This window comes from Parasteatoda tepidariorum, chromosome 12 (assembly GCF_982258835.1).
Source record: "Parasteatoda tepidariorum strain Cologne lab strain chromosome 12, Ptep-v5.0, whole genome shotgun sequence".
Classification (NCBI taxonomy): Eukaryota; Metazoa; Arthropoda; class Arachnida; order Araneae; family Theridiidae; genus Parasteatoda; species Parasteatoda tepidariorum.
The window spans coordinates 10,165,334-10,178,419 of NC_141766.1; the positions used below are offsets into that span (position 1 = coordinate 10,165,334).

The 13,086-nt window shown below is 27.2% G+C and overlaps 1 protein-coding gene across 5 annotated transcripts in view; it reads left to right on the forward strand.

Moving 5' to 3' along the window:
* Positions 1 to 13,086, forward strand: part of LOC107452633 (sodium/calcium exchanger 3) — a 257,682-nt gene that overhangs the window by 138,546 nt on the left and 106,050 nt on the right. For all 5 annotated transcript variants that reach the window (XM_016069177.4, XM_016069197.4, XM_016069183.4 and 2 more), the window contains one exon: positions 5,415 to 7,302. In XM_016069177.4, coding sequence (XP_015924663.2) covers positions 5,606 to 7,302 — 1,697 coding nt within the window. In that variant the 5' untranslated portion in view covers positions 5,415 to 5,605. The remainder of the gene's footprint in view (positions 1 to 5,414; positions 7,303 to 13,086) is intronic.

A 13,086-nucleotide genomic window follows, 5' to 3' on the forward strand; every position in this document is an offset into this window, starting at 1 on the left:
TGAGGACTTTCTAATGGAACGAACCCGCATTTGCGTTACACGGAGAGGAAGATCACGAGAACCTCCCACGTTTAGCCTGACGTCAAGGGGACTCTAACCAATGATCTGTCTGCAAAAACTCAGGATATTTCACTTCAGCGCTGTGGTCGGTGCAAGACGGATGCGGAATTCTTATCGACCAGTCATCGCCTGGATCGAACCCCGGTTCACCTCATTGGAAATCAGAATCAAATAAAACCGTACACTTCTGTATTATTCCATTTTTCTTTAATTTATTTTTTAAAGTGTCGGTTGTTTGTGGAACGCATGATTTATAAAATCCATATCGGCTGAGATTTTTATTTATTTATTTTCTTAATGATGACAACATTTTTATACAACGTTTCAAATCAAAACCTTTTTATTAATTTTAATTTTGCTGGAAATATCTAAATAGCTATATATTTCGAAAAACATATTAATAAATTAATAAATAAAATATTAATTTTAGGAAACAGTAAAAGAGAATCAGAGATGATTCACATGAATGATTTTGTAATGAGTTCTACAACCGATGTTAGAACCAGTTTACTGAAAACTGGCTTAGATCAATAAAATTATGAAGTTAAAATATCAATAATTATATCACTGTTATGAGTGAATTTTCTTTTTAAATTCCATCCCCATATATTAAATTTAAAAACTACTAAACCAATTTTAATTTTTTTTTAGATCAGAAAAAAATTTCAAAAAATAAAATCATTTTTCCCTCTTCTCTTAGAGGCATTTTCCGAGCAATACCCTCAAGAAATTTTGCAAATTTAATAACTATATAACATTTTCTATCTTAATAAAATGAAAATAAAATTAAGAAATAAAAATTATTGCATCATCTTTGTTAAACAGTTTTTTCATTGTTAATACGTGTCATAAAGGAAGAGCGAAAACTACTTTGAATAATTTTTCTAAGGTATATTTTTTATTTGAATAATGTATTTAATGTAAATAAAACAATATATTAAAGTACATATGAAATTTTTTAGCTAATGAATATATATATATTATATATAGCGTCGCATATATGGGGGAAAACTCTGGGTATAGTTATTTCAATAAAATGCATAATTATCGCAAAACGGAAATATATATATTTTTTAATTTTATTAAAATGGAATCATATTAAAATCAAAATAATCAAACTTTAAAACTGTCCAATTAAAGTTATTTTTACAATAGAAATTAATGAAGAGATAAAATATATTTTTTCCTTAGAAGAAATCAAAGTGAATAAATCTGTTTACAGTATCATTTTCCACCAAAACAATACATTTTATTCAATTAAAAATTGCTTATTACATTTTAAAATTGCTTATTATATTTAATACACAGACGTATTATTATAAGGCGACACTAATTGACAAGTGAAGTGCTTCTTTGAAGTAGAAAAATACAAAAATAATTTCCCTGAAATGAAAATTGATATTTTTCTGAATTGCATACCAAGAAGAGAAATTCTCTTCCTATATCTGTTATTTTTGCTTAGTATATTTTTTGTTCATTTATTTTCCATTTTTAATTTACGTTTTCTAACAACATCATATTTTCCAAATTTGTCTTTGAAATCCGAGATTTTTCTTTCCCTTTATTTTGTTAAACCATATTTGACAGAGAGATCAAAGACTATTTTGCCTTCCGGGAATTTTTCTTTGAAAAGGTGTACCTGGGAAAAATATTTGAAAGAATTTATAGAAACATAATGATCATTAGTATTTCATGTTTTCTTTGAAATACGTTTTGCGATTATTGAAATAAATATTTTTATATTAATCAAAAAAAATGAAGAATGTTTCTTGGAAAATATATATATTAATGCAATTTAATATATAACCATAAATTATATATATTAATTATTTACTAATAATGCGCATTTACATATCTTTTTCTTATTCATGCTTTAAGGTGACAAGGGACTTTCAAAGAAGCAAAAATTTGTCAAAAAATCGATATTTTACATTTTATATTTCTGAAATCTTGGCATTTAACTGAACATTTAAAAAAAAAAATTCTGGAATAAGAGCAAAATTGATGAAGTTATGACCATTTCAGTTTTGACCACACCCCTTTGTTTACCTTTTTTTTAATGCAGGTAACTGTTAAAATTAGTTTAGTTTAAAATTAATTTTAAATTAGTTAAATATTTTGTTAATTTCTTTAAAGAAATTTAAAGTATATAATTATTAAACTATTTCATTAGACAATATTTATAGGTATTTATATTAAAAACAAAAAATATTTGTTCAGAAGTAAAATTTGCAATGAAAAAGTAGTAAATGTCATTTTTCTCAAAATGTCTTTTTTGACAAATTTACAAATTTCAAACTGTTCCAGCGTAATGAATTTTCATTCTATTGACCTGAGAATTTAATGCTATATATTGATGAATATTATTAACATTTTGTTGGAAACGTTTTTTGAATTAAGTGAATAGAATTTTTTTTATACATGATATTTTATAGAGGTATGATGATTTTTTCCTAAAAATGTAAGTTTTTTACTGTTTTTTTAATGTTATTTGTTTCTATAATAAAAAATTAAAAAAGTACTCCCAACAATTTTTTTAATATTACCTAATATGTAATATTTTAAAAGAATTCTGTCATTTTGACAAAATTTCAGACGCGAGGAGTAATATAAAAAAACATAAAAAATTCAAAAATTTTAATTTTTTAATTTCTTAAATTTAGAAATATTTCTTTGAAATTTTGTAGAAAAGTTGTTTTTAACAATATAAATGTATTCTGAAAATTTCAAGCAAATCCCTTCATAATTTCAAAAAAAAAAATTTGAAAGCCCCTTGTCGCCTTAAATAAACTAAAACTGTCTCCGTTGTAATAAAATTTCTGAAAATTTTTCTCCTTAAAAATCTATTAATAGAAAATTAAAGATAATACTCAACTGAACCTGGGATATCTAAAAAAAAATTCAATTCAATACATTCTTAAGATACAGAGGGACTATAATATATAGCTTTTCAACTTTAGTATGTAGCGTACCCTAATTAAAATCTGCTATATTTCCTTTTCCTGTATTTTATGTAAAAAAAAATTAGCTGTTAATTTACTTTCTAGGATTTTTTTCTTTGATTGCTGGAGGAAATTTTGATCTGATTTCAGGAATAAAAATTTAGGATGATCAGCCGTTGACTATTTTATTTTCTTCAACATAAATGTCTTAGAATATTTATATATTTTTTGCGACTAAAATACTATGTAATATTTAAGATTTTTTTATTTAAGGAATTATATAACTTAATGCATGACCATCTTAATTTTAATTAGCCAGAGTGACTCAGAAAATAAACACTCGTCGTCCCATCAGACAACCCAGGTTCAAATCTTGGTGTAGGCGGGACAATTATGACTCAGCTTCTCTCAACGACAACAAAGGTTGCTGGCTCATGGGTATATATATATATATATATATATATATATATATATATATATATATATATATATATGTACACTGGCGTGCAAAAGTCTTTGGTCAAACTCAATACTATAGATGGTTGATTGGAAATGTAATAAATAATGTATGATTTTATTCCTAAACATTCTTAATATGCTTATCAACCAGAAAGCAAAGTTAGCGCTTTGAAAGTCACTTTAAATCAAATGCAACTTTCATATCAGTCGGATATTTGTTTTTCGTGAAAAGATTTTCTTACATCTAAGAGTTGAATGAAAATACAATTGAAAGATACAATTTTAACAAACAAGCATAAGTTTTGCATATTTATTTACGGAAATCGTGATTTTAACTTTAATTTTATATTGACATTTATTTTTGAAGAATTAGTTCTTACAAGTGTTACAAGTTTACTTCGAATTATATGGAAAAAAAATATTCAATTGAACTGAGTGCAAAGATTTAAATTTAATTCAAAGAAGATTACATTTTCCATTAAATTGCTAGAAGAGTAAAAACTCTGAAATCAAGTGTAATATATATGTTGGCTTGACTAAATAAAACGGAAATCGTCTCTACAAAAAAAAAAAAAAGAAAAAAAAAGAAAGGCACATTTAAGAATTAAAATGCCTTTCACGCGTAGACCAAAAACTTTTGCACGCTAGTGTACAGTGTGATTGAGTATATATATATATATATATATATATATATATATATATATATATATATATATATATATATATATATATATATATATATATATATATATATATATATATATATATATATATATATATATATATATATATATATATATATATATATATATATATATATATATATATGTATATATATCAAAACTCAAAATTATCATTCTAGCTTTGATGCACAATGAACTATGGTGGAAATTTGATATAAGTGTTCTTTTGTAAACATATACTTAGCAGTAATAATTCTTTCGGAATAAAAATTTCTTTTTCTAATTTATTTAATCATTTACAAGACTTTTCTTAGTTTGTTACTTGTTAGCAATTTAGTTTGCGAAGTGAATTTTAATTACTAACCAAGAATTTGTCATCTCAACAGTGGTAAGACAAAAGTCAGAGATACACTTACAAGCAACAACTTATATGATTATTATTAATAGTGATTGTTATGCATTATATTCTATCACTAGTGTATTAAAGTATCAAAACTTTTGTCCTCATTTGTGCGTAACAGAAATTCATGAGTCAGGACAATTTTTGAGGAAAGAATTACGAGCATTAAAAGTTGAGGATATAAGTTGAGGATTACAAGCATAAAAAGTAAAATCAACACTGCTATAATAAACTTTCTCCATGGTACAGTTTAAGTCTGACATATTAAATAATTTTATTTTTTTCGGGTTGCATTCAGGAATAAAAGATAAATGTTACTATGGAGCTGAATATTGAAAGTATCAATTTGGAAACAATGGAATTGATGCTTAATTTAAATTATAAAATAAAATGCCCAAATTATAAAATTAAATATGTATATTAAGCAACAGATGTTGCTTATTATTTTACTATAATCTTTAAGACTTTGATTTTAAATCTATTCTAGTAAAAACTTGCCAAATAATACTTTTTTAATCTTCAGTATATGAACGGTGACAAATTTCACAATAAATTAAGTTAGCTTTCTTAATAAAAGTCGTGAAACTTCTATTTCGGAAAATTTTCATTATGAGAACAATAAATAATAATTCTTTGTGCTTTAAGGAAAACTATGACTAAAACAAATTATCAGTATGTAAATCATTTCCGCGTATAAAGAGTAAAATACGTCTTATCTAAAATAGAAGTCAATATCTCTTGCACATTTTGTTATCTCTTCCATTCTCTTTCTCCCACCTCTAAGTCATTATCGACCTATTCTTTTGCTTGTTTTCCCTCCCCTTTTATTTGTCAGAGGAAGTGTTTAACGACATGATTTTGTTTTGACAGGTTCTCACTGCAGCTGCTGGACCAAGAGCTGTAAGGCCAGCTATTTATGCAAGTTGACCTCGCCTTAATGGCGTAGTGGTGCGGATGGGCACAGCAGTGGTAAACTTAGTCACGCTGATCTGATTTCTCCAACCTAGAGGAAGCTCGGATAGTGACATATAAGTTCTCACACTATATTTATATTAGTCAATATGGCTGTGATTATGAAGCCGAAGAGGAGCTGGCTCTTTACTGTCTTTTTCTTGTGTTTATTGTCAGGAACCAAATCTGAAAGCAGTAACTCGAGCCTAAAGCCAGTAATTGAATGTAGAGAAGGGCTTCTTTTGCCAATATGGCTACCACAGGAGAATTTAAGCAGTGGTGATATGGTCGCTAGAGGAATTGTGTACTTTGTTGCTTTAGTTTACTTGTTCGTAGGTGTTTCTATCGTAGCAGATCGATTTATGGCATCCATCGAAGTTATAACATCGAAAGAGAAGGAAGTAGTGATAAAAAAACCAAATGGCGAAACTCAGAGCATAAGCGTACGAATATGGAACGAAACAGTATCGAATCTCACACTAATGGCATTAGGATCCTCTGCACCCGAAATTCTCCTCTCAATTATTGAAGTTTACTCTCACCATTTTGAAGCTGGTCAACTTGGTCCTGGTACGATTGTTGGAAGCGCTGCTTTCAATATGTTTGTGATTATTGGCATATGTGTGTGGTCTGTACCAACAGCAGAAAACAGACAGATAAAGCATCTGGGCGTATTCTTTGTCACAATGACGTGGAGTGTGTTTGCATACATTTGGCTCTACTTAATTCTTACTTTGTTTTCCCCTGGTGTCATTGACGTTTGGGAAGGCCTCGTTACCTTTATGTTTTTCCCTGCCACCGTGCTCACTGCTTACATTGCTGATAGGCAATTTCTCATTTACAAGTACATGACTAAGAAGTACCGTATGAATAAGCGAAATGTTATTGTTGGTGGTGAAGGCGGTGAAGATATGGAAATGGGGATGGCCAAAACAAACCATGTCCTAGATGGAAATGTTAAAAATTACGAAGAAGAACCTAGTGATGATGTTCGCGAATTTGAAGAACATCGTATGCAGTATATTCAAATTTTAAGAGAATTAAGAAGAAAGCACCCTGATGCCACCATGGAAGATATCGAAATGATGGCTCGTGAAGAAATCTTAGATAGAGGACCTAAAAGTCGAGCTTACTATCGAATTCAAGCAACTAGGAAATTGATGGGTGGAACAAATCTGATGAAACGGAAATTGGAAAAAATTGAAAAGAAAGATGATGACGAAACGAAAGAAGAGCTTCGACAGGTTGTGGCTATTTACTTTGACCCTGGTCATTACACTGTAATGGAAAATGTAGGAGAATTTGCTGTCACTGTAGTTAGAGAAGGTAATTTAAATGAAGCTGTTGCGGTTGAATACCAAACGGAAGATGGCACTGCCAATGCTGGTTCAGATTATGAATATGCAGAAGGTACATTAATATTTGGTCCTGGAGAGACACACAAGCAATTCTTTATTACTGTAATTGATGATGACGTGTTCGAAGAAGACGAACACTTTTACGTAAGATTGTCAAACCCGCATTACATTATTGAAAAAATGGAGTATAGAATGCCAGTAGAGCTGGCTACACCATTTTTAGCTACAGTAATGATTCTTGATGATGATCATGCCGGAATTTTCCTTTTCCCAGAAAATGAAGTGGAAGTCACGGAATCAACGGGTGAGTACCAACTCAGGGTTAACAGATTTAGTGGAGCAAGGGGACGTGTTATTGTTCCTTTCCGGACTGTTGAAGGTACTGCAAAACCTGGAGTCGAATATGAACATTTAGAAGGAGAATTGGTCTTCGAAAACAACGAAACCACGTAAGTACAAAATTTTTATATTCAAACTGTGTGATTTATATTTAACGTTATTTAAAGAACATTCACATGATGCTTACTAAGTTAACAATCAGATCAAGATGAACAAAAACCATTTTAGAATATGAAATAATATATCCCAATGATTATGAGTACTATCATAACTCAAATAATATTGAATAAATAAACGAAATGCAATTATTAGTGCAGTAAGCGGTAAAGATATGGATATGAGCAAACTAGACAGAAATCACTGAATTAAGGAACTTTTTACTTCATTTTCCCTACTTTTACTTTTTCATTGGTTTAAACTTTAAATTTTCAGATTCAATAATATTTTTAACTAAAAAATACTGTTTTTCTTTTCTTTTTTTACTTTAAAAGAAACAATCTGACCAACTATGGTAAATAGTCTTCAACTAATTACCATAGAAAGCAGCAAAAATTAGTCTTGTATTTACGCTAAACAAATGAAGGTAGGGTATACTTTAAGCTCCTTATGATGAAAGTTACACAACCGCGTTAATACTGAGCAAATAATTGCACAAAACAAACTACAGTTTCGATTCTATTCTAAGTTTGAGCTTTCTTCTGCTGAAATCATTCAACGCTGATCTTTAGCAGCTGACCTTGACCTTTGAGAGGCATTTTACATTTTGATAAACTCTAATAATTCAGTTAATATTCATTCAAATATCCCATTTATTACTAGTGCTTGGAATTCTATTACAATTTAATTTCTATGTCATGTACTCTTAAGGTTCTCCCCCGCCCACACTGCTTATACACTGGGCTTTCTTTTCTCACTTTTCTTTTTATCTCACTTCATTTATTCGAATATCTTTCTCAAGCTCGCTCCACTTCCCTTCTATTGGTTAAACCACTGTTTTGTCAGTTGCAACTTGATTGTCTTATGTATTTCTTTTGTCACTCTGTGCTTTGACATTGAGGAAGGTTTTTTTTATAGAACCGAAACTATAGCATGTCTTTTTGTGCCAATATTTGTGCTTTATTCACATTAATTAGCTTTATTTATGATATCAAGTTATATTCGTGTTTACGTCTGTACAATTTTTTTTTACTGAACCATGCGATATCATTATAAAAAATTTTAAAAAAAGTTATTTTTTATAATTTTTCCACCAAATAATGTATTTTCTTCTAATGAAAAGCTAAAAATCTATCTGATATTAAAGTAAGTTAAAATATTAAAAATAATCGCAAACGCAGAACATTTAAATATCCTAAACCTTTCCATAAATCATTACTTCCAAAATTTTATAATAGTCTGCTCGATTATTTAAATTTATTATTTTCTAAAAATGTTTTTAATAAATCTATCACAAATGTTTTTAATAAAGAATATCATAAGAGCATTTATTCTATACTTTTATATTAAACTACAATAATTGCTTTTAAAGTCACTTTGATCAATGCATATCATAAACTTTGAGCCTCCTCTCTAAAACAGCAAAATTTTCGCTTTTTTGATATTCTATGGCGTCGTAGTTGTTCCGTCACTGACGTATATAAAGATGAATTTTTTATCCGATTAGGACAGTTCAGTTGTTGCATTTATAATCTATAATTTAAATTTCAAAATAATTGTTAGTGTTTCAAGCGCTCAAAAATAGGTGCCCATTATCAAGATTTGCTAGACGTCAATGAAAAAGAAAGTGATTTGAATTATAAAGTAAAAAGTTACAAACGAAAAATGAACTACATTTGTTGACTTTTATTTTATCTGCTTATTTTTTAAGCCAATGAATTTTATTATTCAAGTAATTATTCCCCTTCAGTTTCTTGGGATTATTTATTGGTTATTTTTCACTATAATTTAATATCAAATATAATAGTATATCTTATGAATATAATTCGTGATTAGGTAGCAAATAATGATTTCTTTCTTCTAAAAACATTCTGAGAAACATTTCAATCATTACTGAGATTACTTAGAAATTAAAATCAATCAAAGCTATCAATATATTGCTCGTGAGGCAATTATGTGCATTATTAAAAATATTTATTTATTATCAGGTTATGATTTATTTTCCTAAAAACTTCATTCGTTTTAGGGATAAGGGTGGTATCACCTGAACTTGATGGTACTGTTTTCTGATTTTGAATTAGACTAACGACCTGCATTTTTTAAACGAGAAAAATTTTATGAAGACTGCCTAATTCTAAGATTTTTCTAAACATGCATTCTATTGCTATTAAACAGACATCTGTTTTAATTTGCTTACAGATACACAAAGTTAATATCTAAATTAGAAATTGAAACATTAAACTGCTCCTGAAGAAAATATGGACGCTATTGAAATTGGATGGGCTTGGGATAATATATAAGCCACTCATTTTTTCAAGACTGATATTTTTTTCACTTTTCGTTAATATTATTTCCAAGTAGATATTTTACACTTTAAATAATTTCCCCTTGATATTAGCTCAATAAACAGAAGTATAGTATGCATGCATGATGTTTTACATCAGAAGCACTTTCCTGTATAATTTAGAAATGAAACTAATCATTATAGTGTCCCAAGATTTTATTTAAATCTGACATGATGACTAATATCAAATTTGTATATACAGATAACCAAAGGGTAAATGTCAGGAGTCTCGGAGTTAATACCCGAATTATTTCTTATAGCAGTTAAGCAAATATTTTGAGAATATTGAAAAATTCCAGGACAGAACACTCATAACAAACTCTAATAATGTGAACCATCGCATTAAGAAGCTTTAATTTATTGAAACTAATGCATAAATACTATGACACGCATAGTTTTAAGAAGTCAAATTAGCCTAATTATTGTAGTCAAATAAAAAAAAAGTTCGATAAAAACATTAACAGGTCACAGTAAATTTTAAAAAATAGCCTACAATACGATTTTTTTCAAATCGTTATAACTAATATAGTGAAACATTTATCAATTTATTATATATATATATATATATATATATATATATATATATATATATATATATATATATATATATATATATATATATATATATATATATATATAATAAATAAATAAATACAAGAAAACTCAAAGAAAGTTAAGAAAAACAACAAGTTTCACATATTGCGCATAAGCTGCAAGTAAACAGAACTCATTAGATAAGTTCAAAATGAAGATAAAACAAAGAAAAATTATAGACATAGGAAAAAAAGGGGGGGGAATAATAAGTAAAAAAATAACAAACAAAAGTTTAAAAAAAATAAAATAAAAATAATAAAAGGGATGAAATTTTATTTAAAAAAAACGGAAAAAAAAGATGTAAGCTTTTCATCAGCCCACACAATTATATCCGCAAAAAAGAGTGCTTACTGATACAAAAAAGAGTTCTTTTTTTTAAACTGTTGTTTGTTATTTTTTTACTTATTATTTCCCTTCCCCTTTTTCATATGTCTATAATTTTTCTTTGTTTTATCTTCATTTTGAACTTATATATATATATATATATATATATATATATATATATATATATATATATATATATATATATATATATATATGGTAACTTAGCTTTTGGGTTGTGTTTGAGAATTAATTAGAACAAGGTGATGTATGTCCCTCTCATCTCTACAAAGTAATTAATTTATAAAATCATAATATTATAATGATTACCAAATAAACTTTGTGAATATATTTTAAAAAAATCAAAAAACTGCGAAAGCGATTTTAATTTTGTGTCTAAACAAAAACAACCTTGGGTAATTACAAATGAAATTAAAGTAGAGAAATATAAAAATAAAATATTAATAAATATTAATATAGTTAAAAAATATTAATATAGTTTAAAAAGGAAAACGTCATAATTATTATTTTATAAAAAATATATAGGAATTTTTATGATAAGTTTTGTTAAAATCAAAAATCTTGCAATATTTGAATTGAAATTTTTTTTTTCACGTGTTTCATTAAAATCTATCGTGTGTGCTATAAACATTACGCTATATTTTCTTACAAATATAAAGCAAATCAATGTCGCATGTTTCATTAAGGCTTTTCACACGTGCTTTAGACATTAAGATTTCTTTTTTTGCAGATATAAATCAAATCAAACAAAGGGCCAAAAATTCTATGGTGTTTATCAACTGACAAGATCTTTTTCCCAATACAACCACGCGTAATCCAATATTAAAAAATAACATATTTGATATCTTTTCGGGAGAATGACACTTTAAAACGAAAAAAAAGTAATCCGTTCAAGAAAGAAAATATTCTTATCGACAGATAAGAATGAGCAGGCAATTGATTGTTTTATATTTGATCGAATTTAACTTCAAGTGATGTTTGTACAGTCGATAATCAACACAATAGGAAACTCAAAATTCCATTCTTTTTCACGTCATACTTCTAATCATTTCACTCTCTTTTCATTTCGGTAGCTTCGAAAACAAAACAAAATCGAAATATTTCGTAAAACAATTACACACTTTGCTTACAAAGGAGTTACTAAGCAGCTTAACGTGGTAGCTCAAAAGAAAGCCCATTGTATTTGATTATTTTCAAATAACTCTTACTCCTTTTTTTTATCAAAATAAAGACTTTGAATTTAAGTTTCACTTAAAAAAAACTTAGAAGAAAAGCCCAAAATAATATCAAATTATTTTGCTAAAAGTTTAAGATTTTTATCGGTACATGTAAAAAAGAATAAAAACACCTGCTAGATATAATTTAAATCTTATTTCTTTCCAAATCACTGCGTTAAATATATATATAGGGGAGAGTCGGGTAGCCCCGCCCAGCGGGTACCACCGCCCACAGTCAATTTCATATGTATAGAATATTTTTTCAAGTCAATGGGCGATCGGACATTAATTGTTGTATTAAAAAAAGATTATTTTCAAAGTTTCAAGTACTTATGCAGCTGTTAACATGGTAAACAATGGTTTTGAAAATATGTTGAATACAGTAGTCATGAAATTAAGAAAAATTGGTTGAATGTTTCGATTAAACTTCAGTTTAATACTAAAAAAATCATTTTTTCTATGGATACAGCATTAAAGTATGTAGTCTTAAGTTTAATTTGCACAAAGAAAGAAGTTTGTATGTAAAAAATTGCTCGAGTAATTACAAATTTACAAAAAAATTGGATTTCGGGTAGCTCCGCTCACATGAATGTCGGGTATCAATGCCCAATTTTATTTCGTCGATAAATGTACGGTTGCAAAGATTATTATTTTATTGCTTCAAATTTGAATGTTATATGCATTTTTAACAACAAATATATGTTTTAATATTATATGAAACATAAATTTATATATTCAAAAATGAAAAATTAAATATTTTTAAACTGTAATTAATATATCCAAATTAAATTTAATATCAAGAAATCATAAATATTATGATAAGCTATTTTTCACTTATTTATTTTCACTTATTTGTGAACGAATCAATCTACAGAAGCATTTGAATGCAATCAAAATACAAAGTGAATTTGTAATTTTATAAGAAGTATTTTATATTAAGTTTATAAGAAGAGATCAACCAAATAAGTTAATATTGAAAAACAACTATTGTTATTAATTATTGTTACTTAATAAATTAAATTATTTTCGTTAAATATTTAATATAAATATATATTAATATTATAATATATTAATATACATTAATAATGATAAAAAGTATGACATTTGTTGTTATTAAATGATAGAATTCACTAAAAGTATATAAATATGCAATAAATAAAATAACTTTGTGATAAAAATGATAAATGAGGTTTATCTATTGTCAATACATTGGTCATTCTCATTTACACCTGAAAAAATAG